Raw genomic sequence first — 22,951 nt, 5'->3', positions numbered from 1 at the left:
TGGCGGCCGACGCAACACAACGTGCACATAGTGGAGGTCAGTGACACAGAGCAGCCACGCCCATCCACTAGCAATAATTCAACAAACTAGATGCAGCCGAGATACGCTCTCCATCGTCGGCTGAGGTTTGGAGTGAGAGCAGCCCGACACAGAACAAAACACCGAACAACATCTGTATCCTTAGGTATAATGACGGGGTACAGATGGGAGATGAATTAATAACTGAACCATCCACGTGCATAAAGGAGCACAAAGACAAAGTACAAACGATAATAGGGGTCAAAATTAATAATATTGATGTGCAAGCGGTCGTAGATACAGGTGCTACTGTCAGTGTTATGAGTATGGACTTATTCAAAGTACTGGGGAAGGAAAGGCGTATGCTGACTTTTCCCGTGAATAATTGTAAAGTCACTGGAGCCATAAGTGCACAGCGACAAATAATTAAACTCCAAGTGCGGGTAGAGATGTATTTAGGGGATGAAGCCATAGCGTGCTCATTCCTGGTAGTAAAGGGTTTAAAAGTAGCCTGCATTTTGGGGGTAGATTTTTTTAAGAGAAAGGGACGCAATAATCGACCTTTCTCGGGGAAAATTAAGCTTGATGAATGCTGGTAGGAGAATAGAATTGTCCATGCTCAGATCTGAAGAGGTACCTGTACCTAATTGTAATGCTATTAACATAAAGTGTAGGAATCAGTCGATACTACATTTAGACAATCATTGTCTAGGACAGAATCTCTATTATCCTGACGTACAAGGTGATCAATTAAAAGCAAATGTGGACGCACTTGTGAACAAAGTATCACAGTCCGAAAATTTGAACTCTATGCAACAGCAGGATTTGGTACAGTTATTATCTAATTATGCAGATGTATTTTCAGAACGATCAGGAATTGTTGAGGGATATCAGTACAATATCGAGGTGAAGCCTCACAAAACTTACTGTCGAGCCTCATACTCCATTCCTTGGCCCAAGAAGGAAAAAGTTTTTTTACGAACATTTGGAGAGTTAAATAAATTTTTCAGGTTATACATTGCATATAAGCACAGAAGATAAGAAAGGCAGGGTGCAACCTTACCAGATGCGCTCAGAAAAGGAAAGAAAAATATAATCGACATGTGACGAATAACCAAAAATTTAGTGTTGGGGACTTGGTACTCTTACGCAATCATCCTAAGTCCTCGGCATCCTTGAAACAGAATAGCAAGTGGCAATTGGTGTACAAGGGACCTTTTAGAGTAGTAAGTGTGCCACATGAGTGTAGCTATCTCTTAGCAGATCCCCACTCAGGGAGAGTACGGGGACTGTATCCGTGTAAGGATGTAAAAGCATTCCTACAGTAAAAGACTAATAGTCATATGTGGACACCATTCTTTTGTAAATAATGAACATTAATGATGTGTGATCTTTAGAGATAATGTACTAGTGTAGAAGTGTTTAGTTATAAGAATATGATTGACTTTCTCATGTGTATGGATATTTGTGTTACGTACCCTTTTAATTTGTGTTATCTAGAACATGCTCTAAATGTTTGCACAGATAATCTGATTAGTGCAATTATTTGTAGTGTTAAGCTGTGACAGAGTTCAATCAAAAAGAACATTTTAGTAATGATTAGTTAGTGTACTACATAATTTTCTATGTGCCCAAATTTGAAATATTTCTTGGCACAATCTTTTCTATTATGTGTATGTATGTATATATGTGTAGTTGTCAGATTGACAGATTCGAACCCAGAATAATATCAATAATATGAGGCCCTGAGAACTTTATTATCCAACCAATGTTATTAGAGAAAATAATGCACCCAGTAGTGACCCGAGGGCACCACGGGAGGCAAACTTGTTGCAAATTTATGTAATGCAAAGTTACGCACAAAGAAGCTTCAATTGAAGCATGTGCAGATTCAAACAGTAAAAAAGAGCTAGCCAGATACAGTCCAAGTCAATTTTTGCCTACAGAGACTACACTGTAGTTACGTAGGACGTTGATAGTAAAGTGTGACATGAGTTCAAAGGAGTTATTGAACAATATGCCTGAATCCGGCTGGAATGCACAAATAAAATCTACTCGAACACGAATATAGATGACTTTGGGCAAACTAATACGAATTTTTAATATTTTGTTACCATGTACGCAAATATCACACCTTGGTAAAGAGTTACGAATGTGCTGTTACAAAAAAAATTGTACAGCGGACATTGTAAATAAAAATAAAGGAACTTAAACAAAAGTGCAGTATTGTGCGGCAGAGACAGACAGTGACTGTTAAACCTGCAGCAATACGTCACGGAATAGTTGAGTATAAGTAAAAAAAAAAAAACTGTATCATCGCCGTGTGTGCAAGTGGACAAGGAACTAGCACGACACGAACAGTGAACCGATAACGGACGGTGGATCAAATTAGTGTCAAACTTTAACTCTTTGTGTGTCAAGGGACGCTAGGAAAGCACATTGACTACAGAGATACATTTTGTCCTAAGGTGAAAACTTGCGTGTGACTAATGACAAGTCATGACATGGTGAAAAATATTGTATGCCCATGAAACGTGTTACTGTGACAACGAAACATTGTGCAAACCAGACTAGTGAAGGCCTACTGAGTAATAACTGCCACTAACTGTGTGCGTTCTTTCCCACAGCAGGAAAAATGCCTATAAGGATAGTACACTGTTTCTGAACTTGTTGCATGTTTCCTGGAGCACTGCAAGAAGACGTCGCACGGGCGAGCGGATATCCAACGCGCATCCGGCTACATCAGCTATGCAGCGGCCGCAGCAGCCCGTAGCAGACCAGACAGACAGCCACGCCCCTCCGCGCCGTAGTTGTCAACGCCGGGGGCGGTGACCTACACGGAGTCAGCGCGCCGCGCCGAGCGCCGCTCAACAATCACTCCGCACCGCTCACCAAATACAGCATTATTGATTTTTTTTATGTTCACATAAACTGAATAACATGTCAATGACTTCATTTCGATAAACATTGAACATTTACTATGTATGTCTGTAAGTGATATATCCTAGGACAAGTGACCTTGTAGTGTATCACAAGAATAATAGTGTCACGCACAAAAACTCCCGTTGAACTGTATGTGACTGTGATATTGTGTAATTGTGTAACCGTTTGTGACGAACTGCTAATTTAATTCAAATGAATAACTGCTAAAGAGACAATATTGACCATGAACCAACTGGGATGGCTGGGCTCCGGCACAGTTTTGCCCAGGTTTCCTGTTTGCCTACGCCCAAATGGGGGAGCCATGAACTTATATAACCCTGGGACTAAATAAAAGAGCCATTCCGTAAAATATACAAGTGTAAAGAACGTTACTGGCACCATTGCGTCAAAGTGTAAAAACTCTTTGCCAAATGCTGCCAGGGGGCAATGTAACGTTCCCTGGCAAACTCACGTTATTAAAGAACAAGAGTTTATTTGTACCATATACGCCGCTCTGGGCAAGTTGTATATATCGCAATTATTGAACAAAAATATTACTGAATGTGGTGTAAAAGACATTTGTTATTCTCCTTATATTTTTTGTTGTAATATTTCTCTGTATTTAGGATAGGAATTTTTCTGTATTTATTATGTGATTGTAAAATGCGTCAGTATTTGCGATAGCAGAGATATAAAATGTTGCCAGAAAAGAATAATATCGTCAATTTGCAAAGAAATGTTAATAGTCAGCAATACTATTTAAGCACAATGCATTATGTATTCTTTGGTCTTCTCTGTTCAGAAGTCATTGCGGTAGGACACTGTGAAAGAGTTTTTTACGAATGTGTAGACTTCTTTTGTCTCTGTCTGGACTTAGCCGCCATTAGACGATGCGTTACGAATTAATGTGAGTTGTATTGTTGTTTGATCTAAATATATTAGAGTTTATCAAAAGTGTGAATTATTTATGTAAATTAGCTTGCCCACGTCATCTATAAAATTTCTTTAAGAACTTTTCAGCATTTTTTAGCGGTGTTGCTGGGCTGTGCCGCGACCAACAATAGCAGAGGCGGCATATTTAAAAAATTATCAAACCCGTAAATCGGGAACAGATGCATAAAAATCAATAGTGAATTAAGAAATTGTTCTTCTTTTTCAGTGATCCTGTGGCTGATAAAATTTGAATTAATTATACGATTGTGCATTCGTAGGCAGATGGTTAGTGTTAGTTAACATTGAAATTTAAACAGTTTGGTTCTTTAAAATAACTCAAATGCATAGTGAAGTAGGTTTGATCAGTGATAAATGTCGGCTTGGCAATAATTAAAACATTTTCTCCTGATAGAGATAATCTTGTGTTCTATGGCTAGTGCCGGGATAAAATTCAGTAAAAATATTTAACAAAAAACCCACTGCATCTGGAAAGTGTATGCCAAGGCCGAATGATTTAAAGGACTCAGTTCTCAACCTAATATTCTTAACCAGTTCATATGAGTTCACGTAAATATTATTTTTTCTTTAAATGTACGTAATTCTTAAGAAAGTAAAAATTTTTATTACCACACGAAAATAAGAGAGTGGTTCTACAACAAAGTTCGCACGAAAGAAAATTAACTTAAAAGCAAAAGATAAAATTTATTATTCTTCTTTAACGAAATAGCGACGATTTCGTTAAAAGTGGAACCACCATAAATTCTGATGGATATGTGACGACACTGAAGAAATTTCAACATCGATTGAGTGGTGTTCAACCACATCGGCAAAAGCAGGATGTTTTGCTGTTGCACGACAATGCATGGACACATGTCAGTCAAAAAACCATGGAAGCGATCACAAAATTCAGATGGACAACACTGAAACACCCGCCTAACAGTCATGACCTGGCTCCATGTGACTATCATCTCTTTGGGAAACTGAAAGACTCTCTTCGTGGAACAAGGTTTGAAGATGATGACTCCCTTGTGCACACTGCCAAACAGTGGCTCCAACAGGTTGGTCCAGAATTTTACCGTGCAGGTATACAGACACTGGTTCCAAAATGGCGTAAGGCAGTTGAGAGGGATGGAAATTATGTTGAGAAATGAAAATATTGTTCCTAAATGATGTATCTACACACTGTAAAACTTTCAAACATGTAGAATAAAAGATGGATTAAAAAAAATAGTGTGCATTTCTTTTGGAGTGACCCTCGTACTATTGAACAGCAAAATCAAACAGAGCCACACTTAAAGCAGATCCTTGAGGGGCATTATTCTCTTGCTCGAATCGCTCAGAATGAGCATAATCGACACAATGCGGAAAACAACATCCGGAAATGAAGGACCACACGAAGACTCGTAGTTGTCATCAGAAGCGTCATTAGTGAAGCTGCCCCAGGATATGATGCTTCCAAGTAGTGTCGTAGGTCATCTCAGGATCGGAGAAAATGCCAATCAAGTGCAGTCTAATTAGGAAAGACTTGTATTTCCGCCTCCAGCATGGCGAGGTTGTCGAGGGTTGAACGATACATCTGAAACCCACACTGGGAGCGACTAAGTAGATACCGCGATCCTAGGACCCAAGTCAGACGGTGGTTGATCCTGTGTTATAGCGTCTTTCATATGCAGCTTGTGCGTGCAATGCAACAGTAACTGCTGGGTAATGTGCGCCTCCTTCGACGAATCAGGAAAATCGCCAGTTAACCAAACTTTATCAAAAAGGGACAGGAAGATTTACTCTGCATCCCGTGTGAGACACTGTAACTTCTTGTATGGGATTCGATCTCCACCTGGTGCAGTCTCCTTGACCCGAGACAATGCACACTCAAACTCCCACATAGAGAAGCGGCAGTTGTAGTCCTTGGTGCTGGTGGATGGAAATCCAGACCACATCACTCCATTAACTCTCTATGGCAGCGGAAATCTGGATCCAGATTTCCAGTGCCAATGACCAAACTGAAGTACAATCCATTGCCTGTGCGGTGTCCTCAGGCATAAACTGGACACATCCTTGCCTCAGTACACACGAGTTACAGACGCTGAGACATTTGCCAGATATCCTCCTTATGGCTTCACATACCTTTCAACAGCTACTCGAACTATTTATCGACTACGGAAACATTTGTCAAGACCTCTTCATGCTCTCCTTGATTGCACTTCATGCCTTTGCCCTCGCTACCCAAAAGGCTCCAAAGTTCATAGCTGACAGTTGGCATTCTAACCGTCGCAAAGCTATGCATCTAACCTTAACTGTGGAACGGCAGTCACCGTTGCGCCAAGGAATATGTCGCTTCTGAAATCTGCCTTAGGACTTTAGGATATATGCATCAGCAGCACGGTGGATCACAATAGTAAGGCAATCCACCCAGTCTTGGACATTATCTCGGTTTTCAAAAAAACGAAATTGGCTGTACAGTGTCCCGTTTGCTCTGCCGTGCATCCACTGCCGTTTTTTCCTTTCAGGGTCAACTCTACGTGAGATATGGATCCAGATAGGAAAGTGTCACCTGAATGCAAGTCATCGACCGCTTCCCAGTGGGCAGCGATTATAAAGGTAGGACGATAGAAAGCAAGGTCTACGGCCGAGAATGACGCTATGGCAATGCTAAAATGCATGCTACCACCAGATTTAAGAAGGCGTAACTCTGATGACATAATGCAGCTTTCGACAACTCGACCCTGGGGCTGGATGGTTTAGATTCTCATAGCACATTATATGCATTAACATTAAAAATTGTAACGGCGAAAGGAGTGTGCACTAAGGCAGCAACTGCCTGAATAGCTGTTTGGAGATGGGCAGAAGTGGAGTGGTAAGTGTCCTTCACAAAACAGCCTCTCCAGTTTTAAATCTGTCTCCACCGAGGTCATCTTATCGATGGAGGCTGAATTTCCTGTGTACAAGTCTGTCGCTGCATTCAAAACGCGTTTCCTGAAGAAACGAAACGCAGCGGCCTCCCTTGTGCCAACAGTTTCAGCTCCTCCCTGTGTGTTCTGTGCCCATTAAGGTACCATTGAAGCACAGGAGCTATTTACTTGGGATATTTATGTTTTCCTCTTGCTCTTCTGCGTGTAAGAGAACCGCTTCAGAAGGCAGACATTTGGGAGGACTCGAGGGTTCAGTTAGGCTGGTTTCGAAGCTCATAGCAGAGTCTTCGTCCTCGGAATGTTTCTGTATCCGACCGTCCATTCGCTTGATTCCGTCTTCTTGGCATACGCTGAGCCTTAGTCTTCTCCATCAGATCTGATGACACCGATGTAGGCTGAGGCAAACAAGATTTCAGCAATGGCCCTTTCAGAGGGGCAACTAAGACAGGGGCTGAAGCACTGCTTGTCAGTAGAATTCGCGTGGTACCAATAACAGTTTCATCTGAATTGTTGCTTCAGCAGGTGCAGGTGCATTTGCAACAGTGTTTCTTGGTATCATAATCCATAAGTGACATATCGGTGGAAACACTAACTGTTGCAGGTTTCTTCGTTAGTGCTGCAGCAAACGATGTTGAACAGGTTGCAGGTTGAAGAGATTTGTTCATCTTCTTCGCATCTGCGTAGGATATGCGCTTAGTCACCTTCAATTCATGAATTTTTCTTCTTTGAACACCATACACTCTCTCTTCCAAGCGGACTGCGAGACAGAAGAACTGACACAAAGTTCAAGGAAACTATACGCAGTTCTTACAGGGTGACCGGACACAGCACACTTACCAAACGTAGCTTGATCTTCACACCCCATACTGTTGTGCTCAAAGTTCTGGCACGTGGAACAAAATGGCTCTGAGCACTATGGGACTCAACTGCTGAGGTCATTAGTCCCCTAGAACTTAGAACTAGTTAAACCTAACTAACCTAAGGACATCACACACATCCATGCCCGAGGCAGGATTCGAACCTGCGACTGTAGCGGTCTCGCGGTTCCAGACTGCAGTGCCAGAACCGCGCGGCCACTCTGGCACGTGGAACACCTCATAGGGTTGGGGAAGATGTAAGCGGAGCAGACACGGACGGAGGATCACCGTAGAGAAGATACGGGCTACAAATGGGGAAATCCACTGAGATAAGCGACTGTGACAAAGGGCAGATTATTATTACACAGTGCCTGTGAACGAGTACCTCGAAAGCGGTGAAGTTAGTCGAATGTTCACGTGCTACTGTCGTGAACATCTACGGAAAGAGGTAGAAGGACAGTGAAACTACCACTAGGTGTTAAATGGCTGGACGTCCATGATTGTTCACAGGACGTGGGGTTCGGAGGCTTGTCTGTTCTGTAAAGTAAGATAGATGGTGATCCGTGGCACCTCCGCCGAAAGAGCATCATGCTGGTACATGCACAATTATTTCGGAACATATCGTTCATCGTACATTGTTGAACATGGAGCGTCGCAGCAGATCAGCCCTACGTGTTCACATGTTGACCCTACATCGTCAGTTACGATTGTAGTGGGCACGGGATCATCGAGAGTCGACCGTCGAACGTGTCGGCTCTTCGGTGAATCATATTTTTGCTACAGTATGTCGATGGTCGTCTCCACAAACGCCGTCATCGAGGTGAACGGCAGCTCGAAACGCGCAGCGCGCCACGTACGTAGGATGGTGAGAGCAGTACTATGCTATGGGGGTCATTCTCCTGTGCTCGTATGGGACCTGTGGTAGTAATCGAAGACACGCTGACCGTTCGGAACCACCTGCATTCCTAGATGCTTGATGTCATCCCAGACGTCTACGTCATCTTTCAGCAGTATAGCTTTCCGTGTCTCAGATACAGAACCATATTAAAGTGGTTTGTGGAGCATTATAGCGAACACGTGTTGACGTCTCGGTGACCAAATTCCCCTGATGTAAATCCTTTGGAATCCATATGGGTAGCTATCAGACGCCGTCCTCACGTATGCATACCAGCGGCCCGTTATTTACGCGAATTAAAAGACCTGTGCGTAGACATGTAATGCCACAGACATCCGCAAACCTACAAAAAACTGTCGGATCCCTGAAACGCAGCAGAATCAGTGATGTCTTTCTTTCCAAAGACGGATAAACAAGCTTCTTATCAAGTGGTCATAATGTTTTGGCTCATCAGTGTACACAGCTTCAGAATTATTAAATTGCGTTGATGATGAATTAGACAATCAATATAAAACAATTCTCCGTGATAAATGCTTTTCCCTAGTGGCAGACGAATTTACAAGTGTTTCCAACCGAAGCGAACTGTCTTTGCTAGTTCATTATGTTGCGCCGACTCTGTCTTTTGAGGTGAAACAAAGATTTTCAAGCCTGGTTGATGTGAAGAGTACTACAGCTGAATGCATATTCACAGCAATTGATAATCAACTAAAGAAACGACAACTTTCTTACGGCAAATCAGTAATATGCTCTTTTATGGTGCTGCCAGTTTTAGTGGTTTGGTCATTGGGGTCCGCCCTCAGTTATTAGAGAAAAAGGGACAGGAGCTGACATACATTTACTGCAGAGCTCACGTTTTGTCATCTGCTGCCTCCAACTTTAGGATTAATGCCCTAAAATAAAACGCACGTGACATATTGTTAAGAACATTTACAAATTTTTTCATGCTTCTCCTAAAGGAGAAAATATATTGCATAATTTCTGTGTACCTAAGAGAACTTTTCTAAAAAATAAAAGAAGCTGTTAAACTCAGCTGGACTGAGTACCTATCGCACACTTCAGCCTATACTCCTAAGCCACAAGTCGATTATGGTAGCATGTGGATATATACACAAGGATGGTGCGAATTTAGTAATTTTAGAAGAAGATATCTTCTTATGAATGATGAGTGGCCATTTCATTGTAGATTTACTGATTTTGCAAAATACATTAAATGCCGTCTCGAACTTAAGCAGAGTAATGCAATAACAATCACTGAAAATTTCACAGCCCCCTGCACTTGTTTAGAGAAGTCTGGAACATTTAAAATACATCGACTGCCTTTGCGATTGGAACGGACACTGTGCGGAAGATGAAACACTAAAAGAATTAAGAAACTACAAACAGACACAACAAAGTTACGGAGCTGTTCACGGAGCACAAGAAACAAAGCATGAAAAGGTAAGGAAATTTGTGAAAAGTATGAATAACGAAACAGACTAACGGTTGAATAGCAAGGCTGTGTGAGTGATAGAGCTAAGTGCGTATTAGGAAGACTTAAAAGCATTTCAAGAATTTACTGATAATGACTGTAAGGAACAGTGCTTCACGTTAGTACTTTAAAAAGTTCTCGCTCTTACATCAAACTAGTGTTCTTTTAGATATGTTGCTCGTAATGAATCAGAAGATTCATCTTCTGATGTTATTTCTTTTATCTTAATGGCCGACATCGCCTATGAAGCACTAAGGGCACTCGCTGAATGTGTGCTGTGCATTCCCGTTTCCACTTTCCACGTAGAAAGGTCATTCAGCATAAATGAACAGGGTGATGACAAAATTAAGAACTATATGGGCAATTAAATGAAAATGAGACAGATGGAAAAAAGTAAGTAAACTGTTTATTATTTAAAAATAAAAATCGCCTTAGAAGTTAATAGGTTTATCCTACTGTGAGACAAAATGGTCAATGCCTTCATGGAAAAATGTTTGAGGTTGCCTACATAATCACTATTGTACCCAGGCTTGCACCTCTTTCTCCGAAGCAAATCGACGGCCGCGAATGTTTTTCTTCGGGGCACGAAATATATGGAAATCACATGGGGAGAGATCGAAACTGGAAGGAGGATGTGTAAGGGCTCCCCAGCGAAACATTAGCAGCGTAATTGGAAAAATAGGCACGCCAACTCCGGGAAAGCAATGATGACCTTTTCTCCGACTGCAAGTGGCCGCTGTTCATTGATTTAAATATGAAGAAAAAGTAATTTGTCAGTTCAAAACAGGAACACCCTCTATTAGCTGAATGGTAGAAACAGAAATGCTTAAAATTTAAGTCACTTCTTAGAATCTTTTATGTATCATTTTGCGCAGTACTAAATCAGTCAACGACTTAATTGATAAATATTTCTCTGTTGAATATTATTAATTATGTTTCCAAGAGGAACGACAGAAAAAAGTGTACTGCATTTATTACTGCACAATAATTTCTATTTTCGAACCATTCCGGGCAGTCATCGTGTTGTTGCGGAGAGACGTACGTCACAAGAAAGAAACATTGTCTGCATGCTCAATAGCATTAGTATTTCGGGATTTTAACTGTCTTATTTAAAATTGAGTATCATTCATAAGCATCTATGAGATACGAAAATTCAAAGTTAAAGGGACTTCTGAATATATTCAGTCGCTCAATTTCTGTATGGATCGCTGTTACAGTAACTACTCAATTACGAAATTTAAATTTAGGTTTGGTTGATAAATACCTTTGGCGATTCGTAGACCTTCTCCAAGTGGATAATGTTTGGATGCGTAATGAGGCGCAAGATTCTAATTTCTCGATCCACCAACTTCATTCCAGGGTACTTGGCCTATAATGAAAGATACGCGCTTTTTTTAGCCACTGTGAATTTACGATAATAGTCTACATAGCAATTATGAAAGGCAAGAAATAAAATGTAAAATAAAAAAGGAAGAAATAAAATATTAAATTATTGTAAAGCAACTGCCATCGCTTGAATCTAAGCTACTTTTCCGTATAGTGATCGTCATTTTCATTGCTCTCAAGCTGCGCAAGCTTCATGAGAACAATTTTCAAAATGTGTTTTAAAAAATGGAATCAGTTCTAGTTCCAGAACATAATAAAACAAAAAAAGAAAAGTAAATTTCTTCATCTCGTTATCATAGGATAAATTGATAAGGAGAGCAGTCAGCATTCAAAATGTAAGTAACAGCGAAAGAGAAAAATTTATTCGTGCATTTACACTGTAGGGTGCCACTGTGTGTGTGTGTGTGTGTGTGTGGGCGCGCGCGCACCTTGAAATCGCCTGAAGAATGAGTTCACACGACTATGTATCAAAAAATAAGACATATATTTGTCTACACATGGTGTCCCACCTGACTCTGACACCGAAACGAAACAAAACGTGAAAACTGCAATTGGTCACGGAAGCATCTACTCTGGGGCTCACACAATGGGTAAGAATGCACAATCCATAAACGTGAACAAACATCGCCTTCAGTACAAAGTTACGTTCTTTTTTTTTTTAAGTGGTACGTCTTTCTTTCTTTTTTTTTTTTTTTTTTTTTTTTTTTTTTTTTTTTTTTTTTTTTTTAATGAAAACTAAATATACACTTAATGACGACTCATATATTCTGAAATACGTGCCACAGTTTATGCCGTAATGAATGGACCAAGTGTTGCCTGTTGTAGGCATCGGGGCAGTGCAGATCACCCGCATTGCGGCATTACAGCGTTACAGCAAAAGCTGTGGTATCGTTTCCATTAATTACAGTCTACGTATTTGAGAAGGTATGAGGTTCAGAGAAGTGAAACTACGTCTGCCATCACTAATTGTACGTCTAGCTTTCATTTCAGTAGAAAAACCATTCATGTGCTATTTAAAACAACGTAACTCTGTGTTGAAAGTCATATTTGTTTACTTGTGGGAATCTGACATTTCCGCCCATTGTGCGAGTAGTTGACATAGGAGCATCCCTAGCCAACTACATTTTTCACATTTTGTGTCATTTCGGAAATATATGAGGTGGCAAAGTTAAGTGGGACATCCTATATATATATAATTGTGTACGTATTTAAACATTTTCACACTTTTTCTATTTGTCGTAGGTAATGGTTTCCAAATGAAAGAAACTATTCGAAACTAGTCACCAGCAAAAAAATATTATATGCATCTGTCACAGAAACCTTAACTAATTATTTATAAATAAATTTTGTTGCCGATCCTGATACCAATGCAAAACTAGAGTTGTACAAATTTAACCTCTATTCTTTGCTTCTGCTACACACAGTCCAACTGTTTTAAGATCTTGTTGGATTTCCTGCATACATTGTCCTACTGTCTTCTTTCTAAGATTTCTCCTCACAAGCTGCTGTAAAATCCTTTTTCCTTTCAGTCTCAAGACGTGAAAGAAATAAGAGATTCTTTTCTTCTTCATTGTTTTCAGGCTGGGTTCATCTCTCGATAGAGAGTTACATTTCAAACGATTCTCCAGAGTCTTTCACCCTGATTTTTATTTATTTACGTAAGTTCTAATGATTCTTCGTTCAGTTTTGAGGAGCCGATTAGTTCTTCTTCCATAGTTCGCAAGAATAAGTGGTTTCTGTGAGGGTTATGGTATTATTTTGTTTGATCTAAATGTCTAACGACAAACATTTCTTATTATTAGTTGAGGTAGTTAGAAATTGAGCTTTTTTCATTTTTTGTTCTATTTATCCACATTTTTTAAGTTATGCTTGATTATTTTCCCAAGATATTTAAACTGTAGAGATATGTCAATTTTTAAATTATTGATGAAGATTTTAATTATACACAGGGATTTGCTAAGCCTGATCTCAGTTTCCTAAAAGTATAATTGTTATCCTATGTTGAAGGTGTTTTTTACGGAGGCTGATTGATTGGGCACGAACTGCTTCCACGTCAAGAGCTAAGATAGCTGAATCAAGCAAAAACCATATAGTTCATTTCTACTGAGGGTTTTGCACTAATTTTGATTTGAGATGGGTTTCCTTTTAGCAAAATATTTATGATGTAAATCAGGGCTACACTGAAAAGCAGTAAGGATAATCATTTACTTTATCTATGATCAGTTTTTATTCTGAAAGCGTTTGACATTTCTTGTGTGAACATTACTTTGTAATCTGTGTTGCTTAAGGTTAATTCAATGATTTATTGTTAAGTTGGGATGAGGAATGTGAGATTTGAGGATTTTTAAAAGTGTGTATATATGAGTGCTATGAAACGAAAAGCTGATTATTTCTGTACTTGTAATATTCCATTATTACTTTCAGGCTGAGAAACTGGTCTCGGCAGCTCCTGTATGGGAGATTCTCCTTGGTATTCTCCAAGTCATAGTTCCAGAGTGTTTTTGGTCTTGTTGTAAACTGTACGGTAAAAGATTCTGTATGTGAGTCCAGAAATGTTACACATCTGTAATTATCTAACTTTCAAATAGTTGTGGATTATTTCTGTGGTTCAGTGTTCTGGATTTTTCTCTGTTATCCACAACTGACTAGATATTTTAGGAGCTTTATGATTGCAGGCTTTCCTGCACTTTTGCAGATTCTTGCACAGATCAATTCTTCACAACACATTTGTGATTATTTAGCTTTCTGATTATATATAAAATTTTAGTATTTCAGGGATCATTAACATCAAAGAAGCTGGAACTCCTTCTTGTCACATACTTAGAAAATGCCACACCTGAAATTCAAAGAATCGGAGCCAGCATGAAAAATTTTGAGAATGTACAAGAAAACAGAGCCAGCAGGGCGCGGTTGGGCGTGGCAGAATGTTGACGTGGAGCTCACTCGAAGAAGCTGCTAGAACTTTCAAGACATTGGCGATGACCATATATGGTCTCACACAAGGGCTCGGAAGAAGTGGCCAGAAACGCCGTCGGTGAAAGAGCTACGTGGCCTACCGCATATTATAAAGACGGAGGACGTGGCGCCCGACAAGGAGTTCAGTTCAGACAGTCGATAAAAGAGGGAGCTTCGTGCAGGACAGGCTCAGAGCCTGAACGAGCAGCTTTCCCTCTGGCTCTTCTCGCGTCCGTATTTAGCTGCATAGACACATCTCCCTAGAGCGGACATCATAGACCGAAATAGTTCAATTTCATCCAGTCATCCATTGAGTTTCTGCTCAGAGAGCCTTTAAAGACTTCTGTTGATTAATCTCGATTTTTGTTCATATATTTCCTGACTAAGTTCCATAATTCCTTCAGAACATTCATTTATCCGTCTTACCGTTAGCTAACTGGACAGACGTTCCTCATTGTCTATGTCATTAAGTGTCTAAACAGCTCACTGGACACGACAGAAGTTGGGGGGGAGTGGGGGTGTATGTCCTAAACAGAAAAGTGTTGACTTAAGCATGGATGCTTTTTTATCTGTGGTGTCATATTGTGGCTGAGACAATTGCACATGTTATATTTCGATGATAGCAGCATCAGCACTTCCTTATCTCCGAGGCCATTCGGGGAATCATGACATCAGGATCATTACATCTGGCCAGTGTCAAGGCCATGGAGCGGCAGGGGAAGGGGAAACAGAAGAGACTCCAGCCCATGCCCCCTGTACCCCAGCTCTGCAGCCAAATATGAAAAAAGTATCTGGATTGCCTAAAACACAAAAAAATTTGTAATATGTGTTTGCATTATGGACTTCCAAATATTCGCTTAACGACTGAGTCATCAATCACATTGATAAATTTCATTTGAAGCTGTATATCATTCACAATCGAATACTTGAATTCTCTATAAATAATTATAAACCAACATTTGTTTGTAAATGTGAATTAGGAATTCGAATTTGTTGGAAACCAGTTCTACCTTAAAAAGTATCTCACAAATGCTGAAAGCTTGAAATAAAATCAAGTCTTGTTTCACATCCCTGTTGCTCCTGTCATGAGCTGATGGCTACACTACAAAAAAAATTAGGGCTCCTGTCACCAGCAGATGACTGCACAGCAGAAAATGAGGACAATTCGATCTTTGTACCACGATTTTCTATGAGGTTGTCCCTATCGTCAGCAGATGCCTGCACTATAGGAAACGTGAAGTGGTTGTTTGTTGTAGCATGAGTAGGTCTCACTGTCACTAACAGATGGCTCCCATGTTAAAAACACAACAACAGAGTTGTATATCAATTATTTTGCGCATATAAGATGTTGCAGTAGTCTATAATTCCTGCAAAAATACGTCTGCAATCTAAAGAAAAGTCCAAGTTAATTTCCACGAGTACACAGATTTGTCAAATTAATGCCTAAAGCGCTAGCTTTCCATCCTGATAACAGTTGACATAGTTGACATTTTAGAGGGTAGGCCTAAGAAACCAATGTCATAAAACTATTCTGACCAGGCTTATAACGGAAGAAAAATATGTATTAGGTATTACATAAAGTATTACACTAAAGAAATAGGCACACAGGCAAAATGAAAATCTGAATGTAAGTAATCAGGCATACTCTTGCTGTCAGACGCAATACATCCTCAAATTAAATATTTCCACATTTATATTGTTCTCAAGCACAATTTTAGGAGGGACACAAGTGACGTATCATATATTTGAATAGAAGAAATGTAATCAATAATAATTAATGATAGTTATTGACATTATTACAAATAGGCCTACTTTCTTCGAAGTTTGCAACCAGAACTACAGTGCCAAAGCTCTCTAAAACTTTATAGCTGTAGTATTTTCCAGAATTGCGACGTCACAATATTCTAAAAGATCTACAAAATACGTTGATAATGCGGAAAGTTGATGTTTACTCTGATTATGTAGGACTACTTGAGGTTAAACACATGAAAAAAGCTGTAAGGCTCAAGTCAGCACATATGATGTCACAGTATTCTAAAAATGTATGGTTAAATCTAACCTTTATGTTGTAGCAGTATCTAGATATGTAAAGTGCGTATTCAATCTGTGAAGTTGCGTTTTGGGAATATGGCTCACGAAAATATGAGTAATAAAATCTTTAATCAATTACATGTCACACATACATGCGCAAGACAATTGCCTTATTAGGGAAGGAAGGAATAAGGTGCTTTGTTACGATACATCACTTAAACTACAAGACGAAAGGAACTGTTTATAAAAACATGAACAAAGGTGTTAAGTGTGAGACATGTGACATTTCCAAACAAAATGTCAGAGTCAACAGGCAGGAAGTAAATGAAATTACTTACCATTTACTGCGAGACGCCTCACACTTCACATGAAAAATATACTTATAAAGAAATTAAATATTTCGACATCTAAATTGTCTGTGTATCTCACTAAACTGTATGCTTAACGTAATATAAGCATGATCTCCACGAAAATACGAGCTAAAATAAAATAGTATTAAAAGTAGGATTTCGCACACCTAGCTACCACAATGAGTCATCAAATACACCTAACGTGTAATGCATGACTGTGTATAACCACCCTCTATTGTCATTAATACTAAAAAACTGCTGCAACTGGTATTAAAGGGATGTTAATTGTTTACCTAATTGTTTACCTGTAAGCCAGTAGACAAGCAGCAGAATCGTTATTAACTGCCACACGGTAGCTACTCAGTAAGTTATTTGTTAACTGACACGACATGGAAGCAGTTGACACAGAGTAAAGTGGAGCACATCGTAAATACTGTTTGATTATGTTTAACACACGAAAGGAGTCTTGCACAGGGTCAAAATATACGACATATCCCGTTCACAGTGCAAGATTCAATTGTATCTTTCATTTGCATTCTGAATGCTATGGTATTCTATCCCAGTACATACGAGCTGTAAGTTCAGTTCTGGCTATAAAAATACAACAACCGTTTACAAAATTTAAAAAACTGACAGAAGAACAGCTTGTAACGGCAATTCGGAAGTGCTCCATAGCAGTCTATTGTCATTTTCGAATGGGAAGCCTTTCTGTATGCAGGACAAATTTTTGGGCGGTGTTCTGCAGTTTGTGTACTGGAGTAATAAGTCAGTAAGCATGGGTAATATGGTGTGTGTGTGTGTGTGTGTGTTTGGTGTTTATGGGCAGTCTACAGGAAGGTTACCAGTGCCTAGGTTCGAAAAACTATTTTGAACAGGTTTAAAATCTGTTGTGTGGAGTCAACTTCAGGGTTACCTTTGCTCATATCAACTTAACGCTTTTCCAAGAAGAAACTAGCTATTGCAGCACATTTGTGCAGATGACTATCTCTACAGATAATGTTTTTATTCTGCTGAAGTACTGTATCACTGTATATATTACCTAAGAGCCAGGGAGTGTCTTATGGTTTTAATGTTTAGTTAGTTAGTTAGATTTAACTAAATATTTCAACTAAATAGATAGGACTAAATAGTTACATTTAACTTTATTTATCATGCTGTGATTACTGTTTTAGTGTGTGTTATTGGTTTATTTTGTTAAAATATCGCACTGTGTTACTCCCAATTTAACATCACACGTTTACTTATATCTTAGAATGGAAAAACGGCGGTATTTGAAGAGAAAACATCAGTAGAAGTTATAGCAAATATCGATAGGATGGGGGTGTGCTTAGAGTAGAAATATCATGACACCTTTCTGTTATTTATTACTGCAATACGTGTTGTAGCTTTTGTTTGGTTTTATAGCAATGAAAAATTGATCACACAATGGTGTGCTTACATAGAATGTTCTGCGTTAGACATCCGACGCTATGTGTTAGGCGTTATACATTTACAGTGAGGTACTAGGTGTTAGGCGTTACCAATTAGACGTTAGGCATTAGGCGTTCAGCTTTAGGTATTGAGCATTAGCCATTGTGTGTATCTGATGTCTCATTGTGCTTGCAAACTATGTGACATCTTACAAATAATACAACTTTACCTTTGCTCGAATTTTCGTAAGGGTGTTGCTTATATTACAGTAAGCAAGCATTTTCATAAGTAATACAGACGTGAAAATTATTTTTATAATGCTTATAACTGTGGAACAGTGCAACCCGCCATGACCTGTCAATAGGCATAACCTACAGACACCCTACAAGAATTTCTAGCGATTACAATCCCTAACGTGAGAGAATGCTTTGCAATTTTTTAATAATAACTGTCCTGTGAAACTAGGATGGAGAAAACTGCTTTTAATGCAAAATGAGGTGACTTCTGCAGAAGGCTGGTCGACATTGCTATGCAGCACTTCTTCGAGTTTCAGCTGCCTTTCACGGTACTCGCACATACACCGATGCCACAGTCACCACAAAGCAGTCGACCACCTCTCCACAATTTAGCAATATGCAAGGCACTCCATCCCCTATTGTAATGTACCATAATGTAAATTTATTGGTGGACTGACACGCAGAGCTGGTCTTGTTCATACAGTAATATGCTTGCTGAAACATAGGTCATGTCACAGATATACCTTAGACATGTGGTTCCTGACTGACTGAAACGCCTAAAAAGAATATTGGTTGCACGCTTTTCATACCCGAAAGCTTCCTAGGAGTTAACTTGCTACCAGCCATGTGTAGGGCGGTCTGCATTGTTGTGTTTTGTCCTCAATACGTTGCATTATCCTGAAAATAAGTGAATTCGAATGTGTGAAACTGTTTCTTATAGTTCAAACATAGTATATATTCCAAAATCTCTCCAATCTTTGAACAATGATACTGTTGAACGTATTTCCATAGAATCAAGCGTTGTATAATACCTACTGTTGTGTATGTGTTATTGACTGCTCCATGCGACATCTTTTCGACAATATTGCAATACGATATCATACACTATAGGGAGCACATGCTATGGTAACTTCCGACGTAAACAGTTTGCTTCGGTCGTTCTATAAAGTTTTCTATGTGGGGAGTAACGTTTAATTGGAGGGAACATTTCACATATAAAATGATAGCTAAGGCCATACTTTAGTAGTTACATTAATCTTTTTCATGTTCTAAGTATTGCTTTACTGTGCGAAAATTTAAAAGACAGATAGTGGTCAGGTTTTGTAGTATTTACAGACAACGCATCGACGCAACTGTCGTCTACCCCATATTATCAGTTTTCGTGTCCATATCTCTTTTCTTGACTTCATTTCCTGACTTTTCTTTTTAGTAAACGTAACACATTAACCAAGCTTAGGGACTTGTTACTCCAGTATACAGACTGCAGAACATCACACAAAAACTGGCATTTTGCTGCATGTACAGAGTCTCTCGATTGTAATATGACAGCAGGATGCTATGGAGCGCTTCAGAATTAACAGTTACAAGTTGTTTAATCCACCAGTTTTTTAACTTACGTAAAAGTTGTTATACTGTTATTTACTTATGGTTCGCATGAGTTGGGATAGAACACCACAGAATTCGCAATCCAAATAAAGGGTATAGTAGACTCTCATAACTGGGAACAGGATGTGTCGTGTATTTAGACCCTATGCAAGTTTCCTTACGTGTATTAAACACCATCTACATCTACATCTACATCTATACTCCGCGAGCCACCTTACGGTGTGTGGCGGAGGGTACTTATTGTACCACTATCTGATCCCCCCTTCCCTGTTCCATTCACGAATTGTGCGTGGGAAGAACGACTGCTTGTAAGTCTCCGTATTTGCTCTAATTTCTCGGATCTTTTCGTTGTGATCATTACGCGAGATATATGTGGGCGGTAGTAATATGTTGCCCATCTCTTCCCGGAATGTGCTCTCTCGTAATTTCGATAATAAACCTCTCCGTATTGCGTAACGCCTTTCTTGAAGTGTCCGCCACTGGAGCTTGTTCAGCATCTCCGTAACGCTCTCGCGCTGACTAAATGTCCCCATGACGAATCGCGCTGCTTTTCGCTGGATCATGTCTATCTCTTCTATTAATCCAACCTGGTAAGGGTCCCATACTGATGAGCAATACTCAAGAATCGGACGAACAAGCGTTTTGTAAGCTACTTCTTTCGTCGATGAGTCACATTTTCTTAGAATTCTTCCTATGAATCTCAACCTGGCGCCTGCTTTTCCCACTATTTGTTTTATGTGATCATTCCACTTCAGATCGCTCCGGATAGTAACTCCTAAGTATTTTACGGTCGTTACCGCTTCCAATGATTTACCACCTATGGCATAATCGTACTGGAATGGATTTCTGCCCCTATGTATGCGCATTATATTACATTTATCTACGTTTAGGGAAAGCTGCCAGCTGTCGCACCATGCATTAATCCTCTGCAGGTCCTCCTGGAGTACGTACGAGTCTTCTGATGTTGCTACTTTCTTGTAGACAACCGTGTCATCTGCAAATAGCCTCACGGAGCTACCGATGTTGTCAACTAAGTCATTTATGTATATTGTAAACAATAAAGGTCCTATCACGCTTCCCTGCGGTACTCCCGAAATTACCTCTACATCTGCAGATTTTGAACCGTTAAGAATGACATGTTGTGTTCTTTCTTCTAGGAAATCCTGAATCCAATCACAAACCTGGTCCGATATTCCGTAAGCTCGTATTTATTTCACTAAACGTAAGTGCGGAACCGTATCAAATGCCTTCCTGAAGTCCAGGAATACGGCATCAATCTGCTCGCCAGTGTCTACGGCACTGTGAATTTCTTGGGCAAATAGGGCGAGCTGAGTTTCACATGATCTCTGTTTACGGAATCCATGTTGGTTATGATGAAGGAGATTTGTATTACCTAAGAACGTCATAATACCATCAAACAGTATTTACGACGTCCTCCATTCTGCTCTAAGCCAATTGCTTCAATGTGGTGTCGATTAACGAATAACTAACAGAACAACCGTTGCGTTGTGTTTAACAACTATTTTCTGTTTGTCTACTGACGTAAAGGTAAACGATTGACCTATGTGCATACGTCTTCAATAAGCTTCTGCGAGTCCGACAAGTACGACGCAGAAGAGCTATTTACTAGCGGGACTTAGGTGTCGCGGAATATTTTGTGTGGAATTATGTAACTCAATAGCCCATTAGACCTGTAGTACAGTTTGTGCCTCCTACGCTGGGTGTCAGTACAAGCTTTACGCCGTTCCGAATCCTATACATGAACCTGAAATATGAACAATTGTTTTGCAAATGGCTGCTTGCTGCAAGGTTGCGTAAATAAATGTAAGGTTTATGTGTGAACTATGGTGAGTGATAATTCCTGTGTAGTTCTCTTTATATAAACTAACATTAATTTGGATAAAATATCAACAAACTACATTTGTAATATTCAATTACAGCGAAAAACATGATTGGGCTTAGCAGACACATCACGTCCAGTGCAGTGACTTCACCTAAGTTGAGGTTACATTGTCTTTTGGTTGCTTTGCTTTCATGTTTACAGCTTTTTCTGCTTTCAGGACCTTTAGTAAATAAAATGTTGTTTGCTGAGGACAATGTGGCATTTAATTTTACATAATAAACGAATAATGTGTAACTTGGTAAAATATTAGTGAACTTAGTAAAATTTTGTTTTGTTTCAGGCTATAGCTACCTACTACAGAAGAGATCTTGCAGACGAAGAAATTCGTACTTAACTGGAAAATTATCAAAATGATACTGATACACCATTTGAATGAAGTGAAGGCAATGAAGATGAAATGCACTCCACGGAATAATAAAGCAAAATCTCTTCAGGCGTATGCAAACAAACAACCATGCAGTTCGCTTTTGAAGTATCTGCGCTAGCAGAATAGAAATGCGGAAAACACAAGTCCGAAAACAATTTATTGGACTGGCCAAAACGAAACAGTAACACAATCTCCGAAAGAACAACATACTCGATCCCAACTGCGGATCGTCACAAATATAAAATAACAAATAATAACAGAAAAGACCCGATTCTTCACGGGCAGAGATCACAATAAAACAATTCTGCAATGTCAAGCTGTTCGTCGACTATACCAAGTCCATCTGCAAGAGATTGGCCAGCCAGAAGAGGCGTGTGGCCGTGGCTACCGGGGCGGCAGCTCTATTTACTGCCAAACGGTGCGTCAGGCTAGCTGCGACATCTGGTAAAGCTGTTCTGCAGGCTCCGCGAACGGGTAGCGGTCCCTGACGTCCATTAGTGGGGACCTGGTGTTGTGTTGTGTTGTGGCCGCCGGTAAATGTTTGTGTTCACAACACAGACGACGTAGGTTTTCCTGGTGAATATACGCCCTGTAATGCAGGCATCCCGTGTTGGTTGGACGTGAAGTGGGATGCCGAAGCAGTAGGCGCTACGCTGTATAAAGTGGGCGGCCACAGCAACTTTCGTACAAATTATTATGGAAATGAATTATGCAGTGTATCCAAAACCCAGAAAGAGAGAACAAAGAATAAAGTAGGAGTGGTGACACTTGTACATAATTATAATGAAGGCGTGGATGACGTAGATAAAGCTGATGTGTTAGGGTCCCTTTACGAAATAGACATAATGTCAAAAAAGTACTGATAGAGTCTGTTTTATGCAGTGGTGGAAATTATCCTTTGAATTCCTATATCTCATTTTGTAAT

General features: G+C 39.7%; 1 protein-coding gene across 1 annotated transcript in view; it reads right to left on the bottom strand.

Annotated features, from left to right (window-relative positions):
- LOC126474541 (serine/threonine-protein kinase 33-like) overlaps positions 1-22,951 on the bottom strand; it is a 116,102-nt gene that overhangs the window by 52,175 nt on the left and 40,976 nt on the right. The window contains exon 3 of the mRNA XM_050102014.1: positions 11,267-11,371. Coding sequence (XP_049957971.1) covers positions 11,267-11,371 — 105 coding nt within the window. The remainder of the gene's footprint in view (positions 1-11,266; positions 11,372-22,951) is intronic.

Source organism: Schistocerca serialis, chromosome 4, assembly GCF_023864345.2.
Source record: "Schistocerca serialis cubense isolate TAMUIC-IGC-003099 chromosome 4, iqSchSeri2.2, whole genome shotgun sequence".
NCBI classification, from domain to species: Eukaryota; Metazoa; Arthropoda; class Insecta; order Orthoptera; family Acrididae; genus Schistocerca; species Schistocerca serialis.
This window is presented reverse-complemented; position numbering and strand designations above follow the sequence as displayed.